This window comes from Mobula hypostoma, chromosome 11, assembly GCF_963921235.1.
Source record: "Mobula hypostoma chromosome 11, sMobHyp1.1, whole genome shotgun sequence".
In the NCBI taxonomy this organism is placed as follows: Eukaryota; Metazoa; Chordata; class Chondrichthyes; order Myliobatiformes; family Myliobatidae; genus Mobula; species Mobula hypostoma.
The window spans coordinates 57,890,601-57,913,485 of record NC_086107.1 but is presented as its reverse complement, the minus strand read 5'-3'; the positions used below and the strand labels follow the sequence as shown (position 1 = coordinate 57,913,485).

The window sequence follows — 22,885 nt, the reverse complement described above, 5'->3', positions numbered from 1 at the left end:
ACGCTGGAGGAACTCAGCAGGTTGGGCAGCATCTGTGGAAACGAACAGTCAATGCTTCGGGCTGAGACCATTCATGAGGACTGAAGAGGGAGGGGCAAGGGCCCTATAAAGAAGGTGGGGGGAGAAGCCTGGTAGATGCCAGGTGAAAAACCAGTAAGGGGAAAGATCAAGGGGTAGGGGAGGGGAAGCACAGAGGGGATAGGCAGGAAAGGTGAAGAAGGAATAGGAGAAATCACAATGGGTAGTAGAAGCAAGCGGAACCATGCAGGAGGTGATAGGCAGCTGGGGGAGGAGGCAGAGTGAAACTGGGATGGGGGAAGGGAGGGGGAGGGAATTACTGGAAGTTGGAAAACTCAATGTTCATGCCAAAGGGCTGGAGACTACCCAGACGGTATATGAGGTGTTGCTCCTCCAACCTGAGTTTGGCCTCATCATGGCAGTAGAGGAGGCCATGTATGGACATATCCGAATGGGAATGTGAAGCAGAGTTGAAGTGGGTGGCAACTGGGAGATCCTGCCTGTTGTGGCGGATGGAGTGAAGGTGCTCGACGAAGTGGTCCCCCAATCTGCGTCAGGTTTCACCAATGTAGAGGAGGTCGCACCAGGAGCACTGGATGCAATAGATGACCCCAACAGACTCACAAGTGAAGTGTTGCCTGAAGTGTTGTCCAGAGGATAATGCTTCATAAATAAAACTCTGGTGTTTGCGTTAAGATGAGATGGAGAATGTGCTGCAGACAAATGTGCAATAAAAATATTAATAAATTCATAAATAAAAGCATAGACTATTTTCTAAATGGAGAGAAATTTCAAACATCTGAGGTGCAATAAGATGTAATGTTGAGGCTTTATAAAGCACTGGTAAGGCCTCACTTGGAGTACTGTGAACAGTTTTGGGCCCCTTATCTAAAAAAGGATGTGCTGACATTGGCGACGGTTCAAAGGAGGTTCATGAAAATAATTACAGGATTGAAAGGCTTGTCATATGAAGAGCATTTGATGACTCTGGGCCTGTACTACTGGAATTCTGAAGAATGAGGGCTGACCTCATCGAAACCTATCGAATGTTGAAACGCCTTGATAGAGTGGATGTGGAGAGGATGGTGGGGGAGTCTAAGACCAGAAGACACAGCCTCAGAATAGAGAGGAGTCCTTTTAGAACAGAGATGAGGAGGAACTTCTTTCCCCTAGAGAGTGGCGAACCTGTGGAGATTTTGCTGGGGAGTCAGAGTCACGGGGTACACTTAAGGCAGATGTTGATAGATTTTTGATTGGTCAGGGTGTGTGGGATACGGTGAGAAGGCAGGAATTTGTGGCTGAGAGGGAATGGGTTACCCATGATGAGATGGCAGGGCAGACTCGATGGGACAAATGTCCTAATTCTGTTCCTAAATCTTATGGTCTAAAATGGTAGAATCTGGGAGACAATATTTAAGTCAACCTGGTCATTGCAATAACATCCTAGGCAGCCCAAAGCTGAAAACTGGGGAAGAGAAGTATAAATGTTGGCAGTCATGAACAGAATTGTGGTTTATCAAGGAAATGATTGTCAAATATGAACTCCATTCATCCCTATTTCAGTGGAACAGATATGAACGGAATTAACTTGCAAATCCCTACTTGTGTAAATAAACTAGCTCAAGATGTAAGAGTATTTCCTAACTCAGCAAAGTCTAAGCCAAATTACAAGTGCTTCTAAGCATCAAGATAGAACAAAAAAATTATATTAATATTCTTTGTTTCCCTGCCTGTGTCTGCACCTTAGCTTACTAGGCTCTTGGATCTTTTCAGTCACAGGCTACTGATCTGTCAATATCAGGGATCTAATGTGTGCACAGTCACAGTATCCATTATCCATGCAATGTAAAATATTCCCACCCTGTGATAACTGCATTCCATCTGCCTTAGAACTGTTGACAATTCAGAAGAAGACTTGCATTCTGTTTCTAAATCACGTAGAACTGAAAATGTTGAGTAAAATACTGTTCAATTTTGCAGGCTCTCTCACTGCTGGGAAAAGGAAACCGACTAACTCAAAAAGTAAAACGTTCTTCGTGAGTCATTTGATTCTTGCATGATAGTGTGATCTGATGACAACTGTCCACCAACCATCATCCCTTCCTATCCCCTTGAAGACAATCATGCAAAGATTTCCATGCAGGGAAGTATGGTTATAGCTAACGAGGAAAACACTCAAGGAGCAATAACTCCTCCAATGAGGCTTTTACTTCAATATTTAGAAAACATCTGGCTTGATATGGTTTGGTGTATGAATCAGTACTGTGAGACAGAATACGTATTTGATGCTAAGCAGGACAAAGGCATGAACAATGTCAACTCTCTCAACCGTCATGATGAGAGACTCTTGTGTCAATCATGAAAATGGATCTTAGTGACACAAGAGAAGGATATACTGGCACTGCCCAATGTCATGACCTAACCGAAACTTACTGCACTTCATGCATCCAGAAATTTTTTGAGTGGCCTAATTCCCTTAAAATATTTCTGCAGCTGTGAAACTTTCATTCTCTTTTAGATCTTGAATTTTTTGAACAAGAAGAATAGCAAATGAAAGTTTTACAATCACTCATCCAGTTATTGTATTTTTTTCTATGCTCTCTCCAAAAGAAAGCTTGTTTTACTAAATTAGTTCTTCAAAGTCATATCTTCATTCTTAAGAATTGGGAATACTCTTGGACATACTTCAAAGGACAAGCATTTTCTTCATGATCATGGAGACATAGAACCAGGATGTCCTGTGATCTTAAGAGTTAGTGTGGGACAGAATTTGCCCATATGATCACACAACTATCCCAATCAAATTTATCTTGCTTTTGCTCACAAGAAAATGAGAGATAGGGGTCTGAACAGTTAAGATGCTGTTCATTGATTGCCATCCTATTGACAATTGGGAAATTAGCCTGTGAAATGGTTCAGCCTTTCAAGAGAAGATGTAAAGAATAACTGAAATGGGATTGGCTCATTGGTGGGTAAGGCAAAACTTCTCCTGGTATATCCATGGAAATTCCATTTGCTAAAGTGAGTGCTAAAGTAATGGAATTCTGTGGACAGAAAACAGGAAGACCCACAAAAGGATGCTACAAAAATGGAAAATCACAGTTGAGATTCTCCTTCTAATCTCTAGTATTCATGATCTAGAATTAGAAACATTAAAATATTAAGACAAGAAGATGGCACCAGTGAACAACATGACCAATCCTCCTGGTGGTTAACAAAACTACTTCTTTCATTCTTTTTACATCTTCTTTTTCTTTCAAATATGGTTCTGCTACTGTTAGAGCCTGCGATCTACATTTTGGTGCTGTGCTATCAGGCCAGTTGAGCGATCTGGCACTTTGCTGTCTCCGAAGATGTTCAGTGAGTCATGTGGCCTCAAGGCCAAGAGGCCTGGAGATATGATAGACTATATTTCTCACCAATCTCCCAATTAAAACATCGAGGAAGATAGAAATCACTGATGCAAGAGTGGAAGATGAACTATACAGCGCAATCTTTTGGTCACTTGCTTGCTGCTTTCAGAAAAAGGTGGCTGTGTGTGATGGTCTCACTCTTCCTCTCACTCAGTGCTCCCAGAGGAAGGTCCCTGCATTCAAATGGTCTCTCTCTCCCTTGATGCTGTCGACGGATGGTGCCAGAGACCTGAGTCTTAGGCAAGGTTTAATTGATGCAGTTTGGGGATTAGATTCTGTAGTTCACATTATGATGTGTTTCCGGTTTCTGGTCAAGATTGCTTTTTTGTTGCTATTTTGGATGATTTTGATCAGGACGGCCTGCAGATAATGAACAACACGGTGCTAGATTAAATTAGAACTAAACTGAGGTGAACATGCCTGGACTCCCTCATTATTGTGTTTTACATTCTGTGTTTTTTCTTGTTTTTTTGCCATTTGCACAATTAGGGTTTTTTTTGCATTGGATGATGGTGTTTGATGTTTTTCTTTGAATGGGTTCCATGGTTTTCTTTTACACACCATGTAAAACTCAAAACGGATCTGAATACAGGGTCAGCTTTGTCCATCATTCCAGTGGCTGACAACAACAGACTGTTTTCACAAGATACCTCAGTAATGCTAAGGACTTACATGGGCGAAAGTGTGTCTCCGAAGGCAAACTGAAAGTAAATGTGATGTATAGAGGCCAAACACAACAGTTAGAGTTTTAGATTAGATTATTAGATTAGATTATGAGGACACTCAGTCCTCGTTTATTGTCATTTAGAAATGCATGCATTAAGAAATGATACAATGTTCCTCCACTATGATATCACAGAAACACAGAACAGACCGAGACTAAAACTGACAAAAAACACATAAATATAACATATAGTTACAACAGTGCAAAGCAATACCGTAATTTGATAAAGAGCAGACCATGGGCACAGTAAAAAAAAGTCTCAAAATCCCGTTAGCCCCATCATCTCACGCAGATGGTAGAAGGAAGAAAAACTCTCCCTGCCATGAACCTCCAGTGCCACAAACTTGCCGATGCAGCACCCTGGAAGCACCAGGCCACAGCCGACTCTGAGTCTGTCTGAAAACTTCGAGCCTCCGACCAGCCCTCCGACGCTGAGCACGGAGCACCATCTCTGCTGAGCGCTTCGACCTCAGCCCCAGCCACCAAGCAAGAGGCAAAGCCGAGGATTCGGGGCCTTTCCCTCCGGAGATTCTGAATCGCACAGTAGCAGCGGCAGTGAAACAGGCATTTCAGAAGTTTCACCGGATGTTCCTCTGTGCTTCTGACGTCCATCTCCATCAAATCAGGATTGTGCACAGCAACCTACTTAACAAATAACAGATATTCTTTCCGGAGTGGCTGCTGTGTGCTGCGTCGCGTCGCCATCTTCTCTTGTACCTGCATTGAAAAGTGCTTATGCATTGAAAAGTGGAGGGCCAACACTTTTCAGACATGAATGGTTGGGGAAAATCCAACCAGACTGACACTCAATCAAAGCTGTCAGTGTGACATCAATAGGCAAAGCCCAGATGGTAGAACTAACCAGAGACTGGCACAGCTGCTTAATGATAATGAGAAGATAATTGAGAAGGGGATTGGTAAACTCAAAGGCATGAAGGCCAGAATTGAAGTGAATGAAGCAGCAACACCAAGATTCTACAAAGCAAGTCCAGTGCTTTACATACTACATCCTAAAGTGGATGCTGAACTTCAGAACCTGGAAGTGTCTGGAATTCTCTCCAAGGTTGAGTGGAGCAATTGGGCTATGCCCATTGTCTCGGTGATCAAGAAATAGAAGGCCAGAACCACTTGCACATGTGTGGATTTCATATTGCGTATCAGCCCTGTGCTGAGTACTGTGCAGTATCCCCTGCCATGAATAGAAGACATTTTTGCATCTTTGGCAGGCGGGGAGAGGTTTTCAAACATTGACTTGTCACAAGCCTATCTGCAAATGTAGGTTGAGGAGTCAAGCAGGAAGTTCCTCACAATCAACACTCACAAGGGACTGTTCCAGTATAATCATCTCATCTTTGATATTGTATCAGCTCCAGCAATTTGGCAAAGACCAATGGACCAGGTGCTCCAAGATGTCCCAGGAACACAATGTTACCTTGATGACATCATCATGACTGGCAAAAATGATGAAGAGCACCTCCAGAACCTTGGTAAAGTACTTACTAGGCTGAGTGAGTATGGTCTGTGCACAGAGGGAGAGAAATGTGAGTTTTTCAAAAATGAAATCTCATATTGTGTCCATGTCAAGGACAAGCACGGCTTACATAAGTCACAAGAGAAGATTGAAGCAGTGCTATAGGGACTCAAACTGGAAAATGTGTCACAACTCAGGTCATACTTGGGCCTTGTAAACCATTACCACCGTTTCTCCCAAACATTGCTACAGTGCTGCATCCACTAAACACACTGTTACAGACAGGAGCAAAGCGGGAATGGTCAGAAAGATGTGAAAAAGCATTCAAGGAAACAAAGAGACTAATAACATCTGATGAACTGCTCAGCCATTATGACCCATCTCTGTCCATCAGACTGACGTGCAATGCATACCCCCCATGGCATTGGAGGGGTCACATGCTATGAAGGATGGATCTGAACATCGGATTGTATTTGCTTCAACGTCACTGACGAGCACAGAACACAACTATGTACACATTGATCGAGAGGCCCTTAGTCTAGTATGGGGAATAAAGAAGTTCCATCACTACCACTATGGACAAGAGTTTACACTAGTGACAGATCACCAGCCCTTTTTGTCCATTTTCAGTCCCAGAAAGGGAATTCCAGAGATGACTGCTATCCAGTTACAACATTGGGCATTATTCCTAGGAGCCCACTCTTATGACATAGAGTTCAAAGGTATCAAACAACACAGCAATGCTGATGGCTTGTCACGTCTTCCACTATTGGCAACTGTAGAAAAAAAGTCTTCATACTGCGACCTGGCAGAAGAGTCCAACACGGTATTGGTAGACCAGTCACTGGTAACAAATTCCGAATTACAAATGGAACCAAGGAATGTCACGACATTGTCAGAAGTCTATGAAATCACCATACAAGGATGGCCAGCTTATGGTAACCCTATGTTTCCAGAGTTCTCAGCGAGACAAGACCAACTGATGGTATGCCAAAGAATGCTGATGTGTGGATCTGCTGTTGTGGTTCCCTCTAAACTGTGTACCAGAGTGTTAGAAAACCTGCATGAAGGACACCTGGGTACAGTCAAGATGAAAAGTCTTGTCCGGAGCTATGCGTGGTGGTCGGGAATAGATAAACAGATTGAAAACTTGGCCAAAAGCTGTTCAGGATGCCAAAAAATTCAAGATGCACCCCCACAGGCACCGGTACACCCATGAGAGTGGTCATCGTTCCCATGGCAAAGAGGACATATTGACTTTGCTGGGCCCTTCATGGACTCCATACTTCTAATTGCTGTGAATATGCTGATTCGAAGTGGCTGGAGGTTATACCAATGAAGTCAACCACCTCAGCAAAGACTGTTTCCACCCTGAGGGCTACCTTCACCAGAAACGGCTTACCAGACAAATTGTGAGTGACAATGGACCACAATACATGTCAGAAGAATTCATGAAGAAAAATGGCATCAGACATTTCAAGTCAGCTTCTCACTACCCAGCAACGAATGGGTGAGCTGAAAGGTTTATCCAAACCCTCAAGAAGTCCATTAAAGCAATGGACAAGGAGGTCATTTCTCTACAGCACAATGTGGACCACTTTCTTTTTATGTATTGTTCTTGGAAAAACTAATCAAACACCTACAATGCTGTTCATGAGGAAGAATCTGAGATCTCACATGGACCTCCTGAAACCAGATCTACAGAGTGAAGTGCAGAATAAACAGTTCAGCAGTTGCCAAGTGAAGCAGTAAGGAGCTTCAAGATTGGACAGGAAACCCTAAAACATGACCACTGAGAAGACAAGTGGACACCCGGTAGGATAGCTACAAGAATGGGACCACTGATATACACAGTGGATGTTGGAGATCAGACATGGAGACGTCATGTGGACCAGATACTGGTTGCTCAATCAAAGAACACACCTGAGTTGATTACATCCAACAAGATGGACACATTACAGTCACCGGACCTACCTCTCAGTGATGATGTCACTGACAGCAGAGTGACACGGGAAACCAAGAGCATAATCTTAGACACTTACCAAACTTGATGTCACTCCACAGGTCCAGAGGGACTAGCCTGAAAGAAACAGAGTGCCATCCAAAAGACTGAACCCTTAGTACTGTAAAGTTGGTTATGGACTGTTATTGTGAAGGCATGTTTATTTGGAATATGGGTTTATGAAAGGGAAATTCAATGGTTTGTACATATACCATTTTCTGTTGAATTAATCTAAAGGGGGAGGAAGTGTAATGTATGGATCTATTTCTTCCAGATCAATGACCCTCCCCTTCCAGTACTATGTATTGATCTGTTGTCTGTACATGCATATTGTTCTCTCTCTCTCTCTCTCTCTCTCTCTCTCTCTCTCTCACTCACTCACTCACTCACATATGAATACACCACTCAAAGCCATCTCCCGCGTGCAAGAAAAAAAATCATGCAAACAATAAGAGTAAGCAAATAACTTTCAGAACTAAAGTTCACAACGTGAGTCCACAGCCCAGTTACAGCCAATCCAGGAGCCTTTTAGTTGCAGAACACATACTCAGTTCAGTGCAGAGACAAGTAAACCGTGTGAGCAATGAGCTGAACATCAGCCATCCCTCTCCTCCAGCCCCAACACCCTGACCTTTTCAAACTGGCCAAACAGTGGGTCGTTCTTTGCCACATAAGGAAATATTGGGCAAGATCATTCTTGAGCATCCTCCTTTAAAAAGCATTTGATAATTAAGGTCATTAATTCTGATTCTCACTCAACAGATACTACCTAACCTACTGAGTAGTCCCAGCATTTACAATTTTTGTTTCCGCTATCTAGTGCCTGTAGTTATTTGCTTTTCAAGTGTATCCAGCCAGTTTAGCTCAGTGAATGAGATCTCATTGAAACTTACACATTTCTCACAAGACTGGGTGCAGGAAGGATATTTTTCCCCAGCAGTAGAATCCAGAAGGCAACCCATTCATTGCCAGGATCATCCTAATCAACATCTCCAAATTGCTCCAGATCGAAATAACTGAAGTTTAAAACACTCTACTTGTCCTTCTAAATGGGTTTCTTATTCTTAATTTTGGAAATACAATTTCAGGTGCACTAGTATCTTTCATTTCTGTTTTCTATTCCTAGTAATGTCAATTTGTATCAGATTTACACACTCAGCGATTCAGGAACAGCTTCCTCCCCTCTGCCATCTGATTTCCAAATGGACATTGAACCCTTGAACACTACCTCACTACTTGTGTTTTATTTCTATTTTTTTGCTCTACTTATTTTAACTATTTTATATATATAATGTAATTCAGTTGTTTTTCTCTATATTTATTAATCATGTATTTCATTGTACTTCTGCCTTAAAGTTAATGAATTTCATGACATATGCTGGTGATATTAAATCTGATTCTGATGTTATAAGAACATTCATGCCAAGAGCTGCTAAGACAAACATTATTTACATTAAATATTTCATATCGTGCCTGAATGGGGAGACATAATTGAAAATCTAACCCAGCTGCCAAAGATCTAATGTCGGTAGCGAAGACATCATGTGCCTCTAGTCATGTAGCAAACTATCCTGACATCACAATAGCTGTGTAAACCACAACCATGCCAAAGAAGTTTGCCTTAGCACCACACAATTTCATACTTCCATGCAGTGCATACTAGATTAATGTTGGCAATCAGAGAGAGTAATTGGTTTTTTCCACATCTGACAAAGTTGTTGTGTCAATGATAAGTGGAAGTAACGCCTGGAGGAACGCAGCTGGTCAGCTGCAGCAACAACCGGCCAGGCCGCATTGGTGGAAAGAGAAAGCGCTCAATGCGTCAGGTCAGTGGCTCAGACTGCAATCTTGTTTCAGAACCAGCATCTGCAGCTTTACTTCGAATGCCAACCCTGATTAGTTCTTTTGTCAATGCCAGTACGCCGCTGGGAGCATACCTTCTGACATCTCTGGTATTAACTAAAGGGTCCAGACCCTACTTACACCTAAGTGCAGACTACATGGGTTTCAAATACTCAAATTATAGCAATACATACCAAAAAAACTCATGAAAATGAACTAAATATAAACGATGGCATTGAAACACAATTTATCTGGGCTCTCCATGGAGAAACTTGATCTCTCTTTCACTTTATAACATTGATCGGCTTGCAGATCTTTCAAGTGTTTATTCATTATTATCTTGGAGATGAAACCGACTTGCAAAAAAAGCAAAACATTTGGAGAAATATACAGTGTGATGCTTCACCTTACAGGGTGCATATGTGTGCATATGAAGCTATGTACCTGCATGTATAAACGTTCTATCCACAGCAAAGCATGCATATATTGCAAATGAGCATACGTGCATTTGTAGGTGAACCTTTGCAATATCCGAGAATCTTTATTGTTGTATGCATAGATAGAGAATTTCTGATCCACACAAGAGAATCCTGGCTGTTGGGATTTACTTATTCAGATACAGTGTGAATAGCTTCCTCCGGCCCTTTGAGCCACACTGCCCAGCAATGCCCTGATTTAATCCTAGCCTAATCATGGGACAATTTACAATGACCAATTAACTTACTAACCAGTATGTCTTTGGACTGTGGGAGGAAACCAGAGCATCTGGAAGAAACCTCTGCATTCACGGGGAGAACATACAAACTCCTCACAGGCAGAGGCAGGAATTGAACTTAGGTCGTAGGTACTATAAAGCATTGAGCTAACCACTATGTTACCATGCTGCCTTGATGTATCTGAGCAACACAAGATTCTTGCCTATCATATTCCAATCTTTCATCACTGTGAAAGATTGACAGAATCACTACGTTACCAAGTAGCAGAGATAGAACTTGCAACCCCCACCCCCCCCCCCATCTCTTTCAATCTTCACACTCTCCTATCACTTAAAACTCACCCCAAATTTTCTTCTGGAAAAAGATTCCTTTGATGTACACAAATCTGAGGCAATCGGAATGTTTATTTTCAAATAATAAAAGTTATGATGTACAGGTTTCTTTTCCTCACCCACACAGCTGTGCTTATCCGCAGAGAGCTGCATTCCTGCTCTGCAGTCACACACAAATCCGCCTTCCTTGTTCAAGCACTGCCCTTTGCAAGAGGCAGTAGAGCACTCATTGATATCTGAAAGAGAACGAAAGGTGGATCAAAGTATAGATAACTCAGAGCGGAAACTGGGATGGTATTCTGGCACTATCTTGGCTTGTGTAACTGGGAAGAAAATGGTTGAGACAATGGAAGAAACGCACTTATACAAACTAGGTCCAAAATCAACCTTCTACCTTTGCAGTTAATTCCAATGCTGGTTTCGACCATGGTGAAGCCAACCGGGCACACACGGGCGATCTCTTCACAGCCGCCGTGGTTGCAGCTCATGTCGCAACCATATTCCCCGCACCAAACAGAAAGCCCTAGGTTACGAAGAAAGAACAAACACTTTATAATGTTTTTCACAACCTTAGGACATGCCGGTGTACATTACATTCATGGTGTAGACAAGTGACAACACACAGCAAAGTTCCATAAACAGTAATGAGATATGTTTGAGTGATGCTGGTTAAGAATTAGACATAAGCTACAAAAACAAATTAGGATGGAGACAGTCAGTGGGAAAGAACAACAAACATTAGTGTTCACAAAGTTAAACAACTACCCTTTTTAATATAACCAAACATAGGTGATAGCAAGTGGGAGGGGCTTCATCTCAAAGCACCCTTGGAAAGACCAATCATAAACCATAAAATGCTAATGGTACACCTCTTGGCAATTGTAATGGCATTGAATACTGAGAGGAGATGACTAATAGATTAGCACTTGCATGGCACAAATATCACCAGCCACTTCTCAACTCAAGCCCAAATGTTATCCAGTGGTCTTGCTCCTCGCAGGCTGTAAAGGAAGTTGAACACATCACAGGGAAGAGCAGATATCTCTATATCTAGCCTTTTGATGATAGGGATTCACTAATGAAGCAATAACTCGTCAATGCCCCATCCAACAAAGCAATGCAATCATCCGAAGCTACTTCATAACCAGAGACGTATTTCTTTTCATAGAGTCATAGAAAAGGACAGCACAGAAACAGGCCCTTCAGCCCATCTAGTCTGTTGCAAACCATTTAAACTGCCTACTCCCCCCTGACCTGCACTGGATGCATAACCCTCCATACTCTTCTTTTTGCTGACTTTGAGCAGTTTGATCAGAATGATTGATGTGGACTGGGGTGCAGGTCTGCAATGGCTAGCAGCACTGAACTGAATACTGCTGGACTCCTGGTTAGATGGATGATATTCTATGTGTTGTTCACTCGCTTTCTGCAGATGGCACAATTTGTCTTTTTTCTCACGCGTTGGGTGTTTGATGGTTTCTTGAACTGGTTCCATGGTGTTTCTTTGGCTTGAGGCTGCCTGCAGGAGGACGCATCTCACAGCTGTATTCTGTTTGCATAACTTTGATATAAAAGTACCTTGAATCACACCAGTTAAGGGCTTTTCCGTCAACTCCCACTGAGAGGACAATGATGCAACATACGTTCGGATATTGATAATGACAAGGGCAGCCATATTCACTTTGCCAGTGAATTCTGCTTTTTATCCTGGTTTACACCAATGGATCTGGTGAGATCAGTGAGCAAGTGATTGCTAAGCAGTACTTGACAAAAGTACCTAAGGCTCCAATAATTAATTAATTGACATGGCTGAATTTATGAAACTGAATTTGCCCTTCTTTTCTTCAGCAGAAAGTACTTGGACAATCTTCAACATCGTGACTATAAGACCATAAGGTATATGAGCAGAATCAAGCTACTTGGCCCATTGAGTCTGCTCTGCCATTTCATCATGGCTGATCCATTTTCCCTCTCAGCCCCAATCTACTGCCTTCTCTCTGTATCCTTTCATGCCATGACTAATCAATAATCTATCAGACTCTGCCTTAAATATACCCAATGACGGCCTCCACAACTACCAGTAGCAATGAATTCCACAGATCACCACTCTCTGCCTAAAGAAATTCCTCCCCATCATGGCCTTTTGCCTGGTGCTTCTTCTAAGAAAATTATGAATTATTGATGGGAATACCAGCTAGTAGTTAGATTTCCCTGCATGTGCTTGACCTGACCACATGGGGTATACTGGTTTCAGCACTCAACTTCTTTCAGCACTGAGACCTGACTAACTGTTCCAATCTAGCCACTAACATCTACTCCTTAGTGTGAAAGACTTTTCAGGGTCACCTCGAATGTGTGCCGCTTTGCCATTTCTGAATCTGCTTCATGTGATTGGCCGGTGATCCATCCAGATATGGGCTTGGGGTTACAAACAGGTAAAACCAAGCTTGGAGAGCAAGATTTTGCCTGTAAGGTACATAAATGAACGAGTGGTGGTTTTTATGGCGAACCTCAGGTGGTTTGCATGCCTTGTTGATAGTGTTTGTTTATTCCAGATTTACTTCATTCTCAGTTCAGATTCACAAGTAGTCATGGTGAGACCAGAAGTCGGATCTCTAGACTATTAGTCCAATTCTTAGGATTGCTCGCTCAATAACATAAGCACTCTGCTGCCATATTTAACTCAGGGGAAAATACATAGGGGGACTATGAACTCCCATATCAACAAACTGAAATACTATTCCTTATCAAGTCTCAACTTGCACCAAACAGACTTTTGTAAAACACAGGAATCCCACACGGCCCCTGGGACAAGGAGTTAAGCACTTGAGGAAGTGATCAATAAAAGTGGTCAGTTATTGTAAAGGAAGCAGACATAATGACTGGAGAGGACAAATACAATGGCAGTTTATTTAAAGCAAAGCTGATAGCAGTTAAAATTACACATACAGTATATATGCCAAAAAGTGAAAGTAATGGGGCAGCTGAAGCTGGAAGGAGAATGCTGGAAGAAACATTTAAAAATCCAGTGGACTTATTCAATAAGCTACTCAGCCATTTGGACGAAAGGAATCCATGAGATTCAGTTTTTAGCAAAACTCTTCACATGCATGTTCATGGGATGCAGAAAGTAAACATGCAGGTAGAGTAAGCAGTTAAGGCAGTAAGTGGTATGTTGTCACTCCTGCCAGTAGCTGCAGCATAGGGCTTTGGTGAAACTAGATTTGAACTCGGTGCAACTTTTGTCTCTGCACCGAAGCAAGAGTCTACTTGCCTTTGAATCATTGCAGTTAAGCTTCACTGAAAAGGTTCCTGCCATAAATAAAGCATTTCTATGAGGAGAAATTTAGCAGGGTTGGCCATCCACACCATAGATCAGAAGGATATGATAGCATTGAATTCACAATACTCTGACAAAATAGCCAAAAGATAAAGATTAGATTAAAGATTAGTTTTATTTCTCTCATGTACTGTACGTTAAAACATACAGTGATATGTGTTATTTGTGTCAATGACCAACACTGTATATGTAGTGGGGGGCAGCCCGCCAGTGTCGCTAATGCTTCTGGCACCAACGTAGCATGCCCATGACGTACCATAACCGTACGTCTTTGTTCAAGTTCAAGTTTAATTATTATTCAACCATACATGAATACCCATGAATACAGCCAAACAAAACAGCGTTCCTCCGGGACTAACAGTCATACACAGCACAAGGCACAAGGAGCACATAGAAGATAGCAAATAAACACCAGTCACACACAAAAAAAAACATAGCCCAAGTCTTTAAGGGACACGTCTTGGAAATTGATGGTGCATAGGGGTTAGCGGTAAGAACAAGCAGTTCTCAGCAGTTCACAGATGAAAATAAGTACACGTGCAATCCAGCTTGTCATTCCACCGAATGAACGCTGAAGGGCTGCACAGATGGGAGGCCAGCCCCCAACCGAGCATGGACACCACACTACGCTGTCTCTGGTGTCCCTTCTCCTGGACTGTTGTAACGGGCAAGCCTATGGCTTGAGGCCTACTCCTCACTAAAACCAATGCCACGCACCTCCCCCGCTGTCTGTCTCATCAATAGACAAGGGAAATGGACTTGCTGTATTTCACATTATCAATGTCGAACAAGGTCTTGTGATCACTAGAGAAACGTCCAAGACAATCATTTGCTCTTATAGTCCTTCGTGCACTGACTCCAATGCCTTCCTGTAGCAGGCGGTAACATGGTCAGTACCAACTCCATCTCCTCTGCCAATGAGCAGCTCGCTGATGGAGTAGATCTGCAGTGCTTGAAGTTCTCAATGTCCAGCACTGTCTTGCGATTGTTAAAAAAAGATGTTTAAAAAAGACAAAAACACCTTTGGTTGGCTGCTGAGAGGCTTCTGCACCCAAACGTGCTGACATTTTACCGGAAGCTGGATTATCGGAGTGAACCGGAGCATCCGGAGGAAACGCACGTGCTCACATGAAAACATATAAACTTTGTATAGACAGTAGTGGAAATTGAATCCTGTCTGCTGATCGCTGGTGCTGTAATTGCATTAAGCATACTGCTTTGCTACTGTGCCGCCCCAGAGACCATTTCCTCCAGCCAGTATGTTTGTAATTGGGGGACATAGTGCACTACACCTGGAACCCAAGACCTCAGCGGGCTAAGGGTGCTCCGACTTTGAGTATATTTAAGGCTGGAATCAATAGACTGCTCGACACCACAGCATTCAGAGAACAGGATGAATTAGCATTGAAGAGGACCTGAAACCATGTTTGTGTGATACAGCAGGCTTCAGGAGTCTAATTACAATGTTTCCTTCTGTTTTACATATTGTTTCACTCCTCTGCAGGAGAGAAACCACAGGCAGAAAATGCAGAATGAAGAGGAAGTGGGAGAGGAGTTCTGCAATGCATTTTAAGAATGATTTAGCTAAAGTAAAGAACAGAGCGTTTTTGTCAGGGTCTGACTCAGAATAGGAGTGGCAGATGGTTTTGTCTGTCAAAATCAAAGTACATTTATTATCAAAGTATAATAATTGCAATTTGGAAGTGCACAAAAATCAAACCGTCAAGTTAACAAATGGTAAAACACCAAGAACAGATGAACCAAACACTGAAGGGGAAAACAGGAAAAGGTACAAACTGCTGAGGGTGAAAATGTAAGCTCAAAAATCTGGAAAGACTCCCCAGATACAGCAGCACCAGTGAAAAACAAGTCAACGTTCTGAACATTAAATCCTTCCTTGATATTTCAAGAACAATGATCTTTCAAGAATCAACAGATTCTAGCATTGTATCGGATGACTGGAAAATTGCAGATGTTGCTCCGCTATTTAAGAAGGGTGGGAGGCAGCAGAAAGGAAACTATAGACCTGTTAGCCTGACATCAGTGGTTGGGAAGCTGTTGGAATCGATTGTTAGGGATAAGATTACGGAGTACCTGGAGGCACATGACAAGGTAGGCCAAAGCTAGCATGGTTTCATAGAAACATAGAAAACCTACAGAACAATACAGGCCTTTTGGCCCACAAAGCTGTGCCAAACATGTCCTTACCTTAGAAATTACCTAGGGTTACCCATAGCCCTCTATTTTTCTGAGCTGCACGTACCTGTCAGGTCTCTTAAAAGACCCTATCATATCCGTCTCCACCACCATTGCTGGCAGCCTATTCCACGCACTCACCACTCTCTGTGTAAAAGACTTACCCCTGACATCTCCTCTGTACATACTTCCAAGCACCTTAAAACTGTGCCCTCTTGTGCTCGCCATTTCAGCCCTGGGAAAAAGCCTCTGACTATCCACATGATCAATGCCTCTCATCATCTTATACACATCATCTTCCTGAAAGGAAAATCCTGCCTGACAAACCTACTGCAATTTTTTGAGGAAATTACAAGCAGGATAGACAAAGGAGATGCAGTAGATGTGGTGTACTTGTATTTTCAGAAGGTCTTTGAAGGTGCCACACATGAGGCTGTTTAGCAAGATAGGCGCCCGTAGAATTACAAGGAAGTTAATAGCGTGACTGGAGCATTGGCTGATCGGCAAAAAACAGGGATCCTATTCTGGCTAGCTGCCGGTTACCAGTGGAGTACCACAGGAGTCGGTTTTGGAACCACTGCTTTATATGATGTATGTCAATGATTTGGACTACAGTATTAAGGGATTTGTGGCTAAATTTGCTGATGATACAAAGATAGTTGGAGGAGTGGGTAGTGTTGAGGAAACAGAGAGCCTGCAGAGAGACTTAGATAGTTTAGGGGAATAGACAAAGAAGTTGCAAATGAAATACAATGTTTGAAAGTGTATGGTCATGCACTTTGGTGGAAGAAATAAATGGGCAGACTATTATTTGGATAGGGAGAGAATTCAAACTGCAGAGATGCAAAGGGACTTGGGAGTCCTTGTGCAGGATACCCTAAAAGTTAACCTCCAGGTTGAATCCGTGGTGAAGAAGGTGAATGCAATTTTGGCATTCATTTCTAGAGGTATAGAATATAAGAGCAGGGATGTGATGTTGAGATTCTATAAGGCACTTGTGAAACCACACTCGGAGTATTAAATGCAGTTTTGGGCTCCTTATTTTAGAAAGAATATACTGACATTGGAGAGGGTTCAGAGAAGATTCACGTGAATGATTCTAGGAATGAAAGGGTTACTGTATGAAGAATGTCTTGCATCTGCAGTTTTGTTTTCCAGAGAAAGATAAGTTAGAAAGAAATAGTTTCCAATTGGCATAAAATACCCAAAGCAAGGCCAGGTCTACCTGTGAATCTTGGAGAGGAGGTAGAAGAGTACTGTGCAGGTGGGGAGTATATGAAAAGTAACGAAGGGAAGATCTCCTGAGGAAGTAAGTTTGTTAAATGCTTGGGAGACAATGGCCTGTTATTCAATGGTAGGAGAATGGTCCAGTGAAAATTTGAGAAATTCAAATTCTAGTTGAGAGTCCATCAAATCCGAATAACACTCTCTTTTGTCAGCAGGTATGTTGGCAATGTTATGGCTGGTCCTTGGTGAGCAAAATGAGATAGAGATAAAATAAGACAGTGGAAAAGATTGAGGTGGTCAATGTCACATCAACATTTAGTGATCACTAAGTCGAGAGCTGGTGAAAAGCTGAAAGTATCCCCTTCCCACTTCTCTGTTGCTCTCTATCACTTTAATGGTTTCCACTCCTGGTTGTAACCAACTTATCTTTATAACAGATATCTAATCCCTCTGTAGCGCCTTTTGAATCAAGACTTCTGGTGCTGAGAGAGTCTGCAAATTGGGACAAGGACCTCTGGCGAAACAAGTGGGCACGGGGTTGAAGATGCCCTAAAAAAGAATAACAGTTTAATATCATGCTGAGCTTGGCATTGATTTAGATGGAGATGAAGCCACGGCCTCGGCTGAGAACTGGCTGTCCCAAATCAGAGAATGGAAGATGAGATGGGATAGTGAAACATGGCAAGAAATACAATGAAAGTTAAAGAGGAGGATGATCTGCAAAATTCAACAGCTGTTAGAAGTTTGTGAGTTTTGTAAATTTAGATACAGCATGGTAACAGGCCCTTCTGGCCCAAGAAGCCTTACTGCCCAATTACACCCATGTGACCAATTACCCTCTGGAATGTGGAAGGAAACCAGAGCACCTGGAGGAAAACCCGCGTGCTCATGGGGAGAAAGTACAAACTCATTACAGACAGTGGAAGAATTGAACCCAGGTCACTGGTGCTGTAATAGTATAATACAAACCGCTACACTACCATGATCTTTTATGTCTGAAATGAAGGACCTTTTTCCTTGAGATATTGAAAGCGGTGAAAAACACAGTGGAACTTTTAACAAGGGCAGCTTCTTATTGGAGAAAAATAATTGGAAATAAAGAACAAAAACAGCAGGTTAAGCAACATGAAGAAGTGTTTAGTTCCAAAGAAAAATAGGAAAGAAGAATTATCCTCAGGGGATTTACAGTATGTGATAGGATGGAGGTTACGAGGGATTCAATGACAAGAGTGATGCTGGAGTCAGGTGAAAGGAATGCTAAAGGTCACTGAATACAAAAACTATATTTGAAGAATGTGTACAAAATAAAATCTTAAATGACACACAGGTAAATCTGATTGTTGATAACGCAAGGTACGAAGACTTTCTACCTGAAACTGCTGAGTCTCAACTTAAATTCTCTAATTGAGATTTTAGCCGACCTCTGAATATCATTTGCTTTAAATCATCCTTCATTTTTGATTAAATCTCTTTGATGTATGCTTACTTGTTAGCAGCACACTCCAATTCCAAACAAGTTGTTACTCACCACTTAAGCTGAAATATTTTGAAGTAATGCAAGAGCGCCCATTGGCTAAGAGTTGATATCCTTGATAACAAAGGCACCTGTAGCTGCCAATGTTGTTCTTGCAGATTTGCTGACAAAGACTTTGTCCTCCATATCGGGAACATTCATCAACATCTAGAAGTAAACACAGGAACGGGAGTCATTTGTTAGGAGCCAGAGGTATGCATATTTCAATTTGGCTCTTGCACATTCAAAGCTGTTTTCAGGATCCTAACACCATAGATTTTCTGTATAAAAAATGTAGTCTTGTTTTTCTTAGTTATTGGACAAAGTACTACCACCCTCAAAATCTAGGCTAGGAAAACATAAACCTTTAAAACTATTTTCTCAAATTGGTAGTGTGGAAGAGAATGAACCTTTACATTATAAACACAAGAAAGTGCATAGATGCTGAACATCCAAAGCAATGCACACAAAATGCTGGACGAACACAGCAGGTCAAGCAGCATCTCCGGAAATAAATAAACAGTTGACATTTCAGGCTGAGACCCTTCTTCAGGACTGAGAAGAAAGGGAGAAGACACCAGAATTAAAAGGTGGTGGGGAGGCGAAGGAGGATAGCTGGAATGTGAAAGGTGAAGCCAGGTGGGTGGGAAAAGTCAAGAACTGGAGAAGGAATCTGATAGAGAGGAGAGTGAACCATCGAAGAAAGGGAAGTAGGAAGGGAAAGTTTATTTTGCATACTGTAAAAACATGAAAGTGGACTTTCTTTTCTTGCAGGTAGTTAGGAATGCATTATGTATTTTTTTATATATTGGAAATCATGAATGTATTCCTGAGAGTCACTGGTCCCAACTGAATTTTAAATTACATTTTTCTTATCTCCTTTCAGAATTGCAGCAGTTAAATGATTCTATTCCAGTGCTGACTCCTGCAACTAAATATGGTTACTGGAATTTTTCATCAATGAGACAGGTTGTAACATGAATGATCAGAGGAGAATAGTTTTACCTTTTGCCTCCAATCCTTAGCACACAGATATTGTTCTTTTAATCTTCACATTGGTTACACAGATTCAAGGTGCATGATTGCCATTGAAAACAAGATGATGTTGGCTTTTTAATATCTACTGTATCATCTATTTCATTTACTGTTACTTCTAATATGTGTGGAGATGAAGCTGCCATCTTTGAATAGAAGTACTAGCATATTCTTCATCAATTAAATACTTAATAACAGTATACCATATATACTTTGGCTACAACAAATGGTAAAATATTTTTTCCAGCAATGAAAAATGTGAAAAATATCATTTGTATTTAAACTTGAAAATTAAAACTTCTCGTAAAAAGTGTATTTAAACAGCATTTTCTGATCTTACAATGTTAACGGTACACTTGTAGTATGGATTGCACATTAGCTTATTTCTGTACTGCCTTTTGGGAGCCTTACTTGGCAGGAAGGCAAATCAGAAATCTGTGCCTACACTCTGAATTATTTCCAAACCAGTTAGCTTTTAAAATCATTCGCAAATTATACCAGAAGTTTTGGTAAGGCTAGTTGCCAGGTTATGGTGAATGACAGGAGAATGGGATTGGTAAATTAGCCCCTTTATATACTGTAATTGGTAAATTGGATTTTATTATACACAGGTCTTTTTTGATTCATATTGTTTTGCTCTCCTTCATCTGTTTCCTGATTGTGCTTTATTCCTCTGTGCAATCAATTTAAATTGGCTAATATTATAACTTTAAAGACAGGCTTTTTTTTGCATTATTGCATTTCAACGAGTCCTGGATTTTCAAAATAAATTTAGAATTTTGCAATTAGCCTCAGAAAGGAAATATATATTTAATTGGAAGCAAAATTTTACACAGACAATTGGAATGTTTATGATTCTGTTCCTCACCTTCCTATGTTGCTTTCTGAAGGTTAATACCTTGTCCAGAACCTTAAGTAAACAGTGAATAAATGGTGTCCTCTAGTCACTGAATTTTTTTTTGTGATTTTCACAACAACTTGCTGTAAGTACAGAATGGAAATACATGTGCTTGCTGCTACCATTTTAAGCAGGGAAACAGCTCCTCATCTGGTCAATTGATCAGATGGATAAAATGTTAATAAGCAATGCAAAATTTGACCACAGAGTAAACATCAGATCCGACAAATAATTAAAATAATTAAAGAGGCTGATGAGAAAAAATTAAGTTAATTGAAAAAGTAAAACAAAAATCAGGTTTTTCACAATCTCTGGCAACAATATAAAGTTGATTGAATTAAAAAGCTAATCTTAGCACTAGAAAGGCTCTGACAATAATGAATAAGTATCACATTATTTAAGTTGGTTCACATTACTTTGAGTCAGTGGACTAGGCTGTGCTCTAGCATTCATCTAGCGATCTGAATGAATACACCACAGTTGTACGAACTTTGTTAAAACAACTGTAAATGAGTGTGTCCCTACTAAATCATTCAGAGTCTTCCCCAATCTGAAGCTCTGGATGAACCATGAGATCCAAAATTTGCTGAGAGCCAGATCAGTGGTATTCAAGTCTGGAGACCAAGGAAGCTACAAGAGGCGCAGGTACAATCTCCAGAAAGCTATCTCATGGGCAAAATGGAGATTCTGGACCAAGCTTCAGTCAATGAGCAATGCTTGACATCTGTGGCAGGGCTTGAATGTTATCATCTCCTGCAAGGTTAAGTCAAGCGACAGAAGAGAGAGTAGGACTTCGCTTTCAGATGAGCTCAATGCCCTCTATGCTTGCTTTGAACATCATAACATGGGGGAATCTGCCCCTCCCACATCTCCCAATGATCCCTGATCTCAGTATCTCAAGCTGACGTGGGGTCTGCCTTCAGGAGGGTGAATCCAAGGAAAGTATCTGGACCAGACAAGGTATCTGGCCACATTCTAAAGACAGTGCTGACCGACTGGCTGGAGTGATTTTAACATCTCACTTTGACAGCGTGTGGTACAAGCAGGCTTCAATTATACTGTTGCCCAAGAAGAGTGTGGTGACCTGTCTCAATGACTATCACCCACTTGCACTCACAACCACAGCGATGAAGTGTTTTGAGAGGCTGGTGATGAAACAGATCAGCTCCTGTCCGAAAGATGACTAAAATGTACTCGAATCTGCTTACCAGAGCAACAGCTCCATAGAAAATGTTACCTCATTGGCTCTTCACTCAACACTGGAACATCTGGACAGCAAAGATGCATACATCAGGATACTCTTTATCAACTACAGCTCAGCATTCAGTACCAACATCCCCTTAAAACTAATCAATAAGCTCCAAGTCTTTGGCCTCTATACCTCCTTGTGCAATTGAATCCTGGATTTCCTCACTTGCAGACTTCAGTCAGTTTGGATTGGCAACAACATTTCCTCCATGATCTCCATCAGCACAGGTGCACCACAGGACTATGCTTAGTCCCCTCCTCTACTCGCTTTACACTTATGACTGTGTGGCTAAGCACAGCTCCAATACCATTTTCAACATCACTGCTGTGGGCTGTATCAAAGGTGGTGATGAATCAGCATACGAGAGGGAGATTGAAAATTTGGCAGAATGGTATCATAACCAAAACCTCTTACTCAATGTCAGCAATTCCAAGGAACTGATTTTAGACTTTGGAGGAGGGAAACCAGAGGTCAATGAGCCAGTACTCATCAGAGGATCAGAGATGGAGAGAGTTAGCAGGGTTAAATTCCTGGTTTTACTATTTCAGAGGATTTGTCCTGGACCCAGCACGTAAGTGCAATTGTGAAGAAAGCACAGCAGCACCTCTACTTCCTTATGAGTCTGTCTGCAGTGATTCGGCATGACTTCGAAAACTTTGATAAACTTCTATAAATGTGTAGTGCAGAGAGTATTGGCTGGCTGCATCACGGCCTGGTATGGAAACACCAATGCCTTTGAATGGAAGATCCTACAAAAGGCAGTGGATTCAGCCCAGTACATCACGAGTACAGTCCTCCCAACCACTGAGCAACATTACTGTAGGAAAGCAGCTTCTATCATCAAAGATCTTCACCACCCAAGCTATGCTCTTTTCTCACTTCTGCCATCAGGTAAAAGGTACAAGAGCC

General features: G+C 41.6%; 1 protein-coding gene across 6 annotated transcripts in view; it reads right to left on the bottom strand.

Annotated features, from left to right (window-relative positions):
• The window catches only part of LOC134353775 (von Willebrand factor C and EGF domain-containing protein-like), a 383,806-nt gene that overhangs the window by 210,199 nt on the left and 150,722 nt on the right, over positions 1–22,885 (bottom strand). For 5 of the 6 annotated variants that reach the window (XM_063062138.1, XM_063062137.1, XM_063062141.1 and 2 more), the window contains exons 6-8: positions 18,810–18,962; positions 10,913–11,041; positions 10,638–10,754 (exon numbers count right to left, since the gene is read on the bottom strand). In XM_063062138.1, the coding sequence (XP_062918208.1) occupies positions 10,638–10,754; positions 10,913–11,041; positions 18,810–18,962 (399 nt within the window). The remainder of the gene's footprint in view (positions 1–10,637; positions 10,755–10,912; positions 11,042–18,809; positions 18,963–22,885) is intronic. The other variant, XM_063062139.1, reaches the window with a different exon arrangement.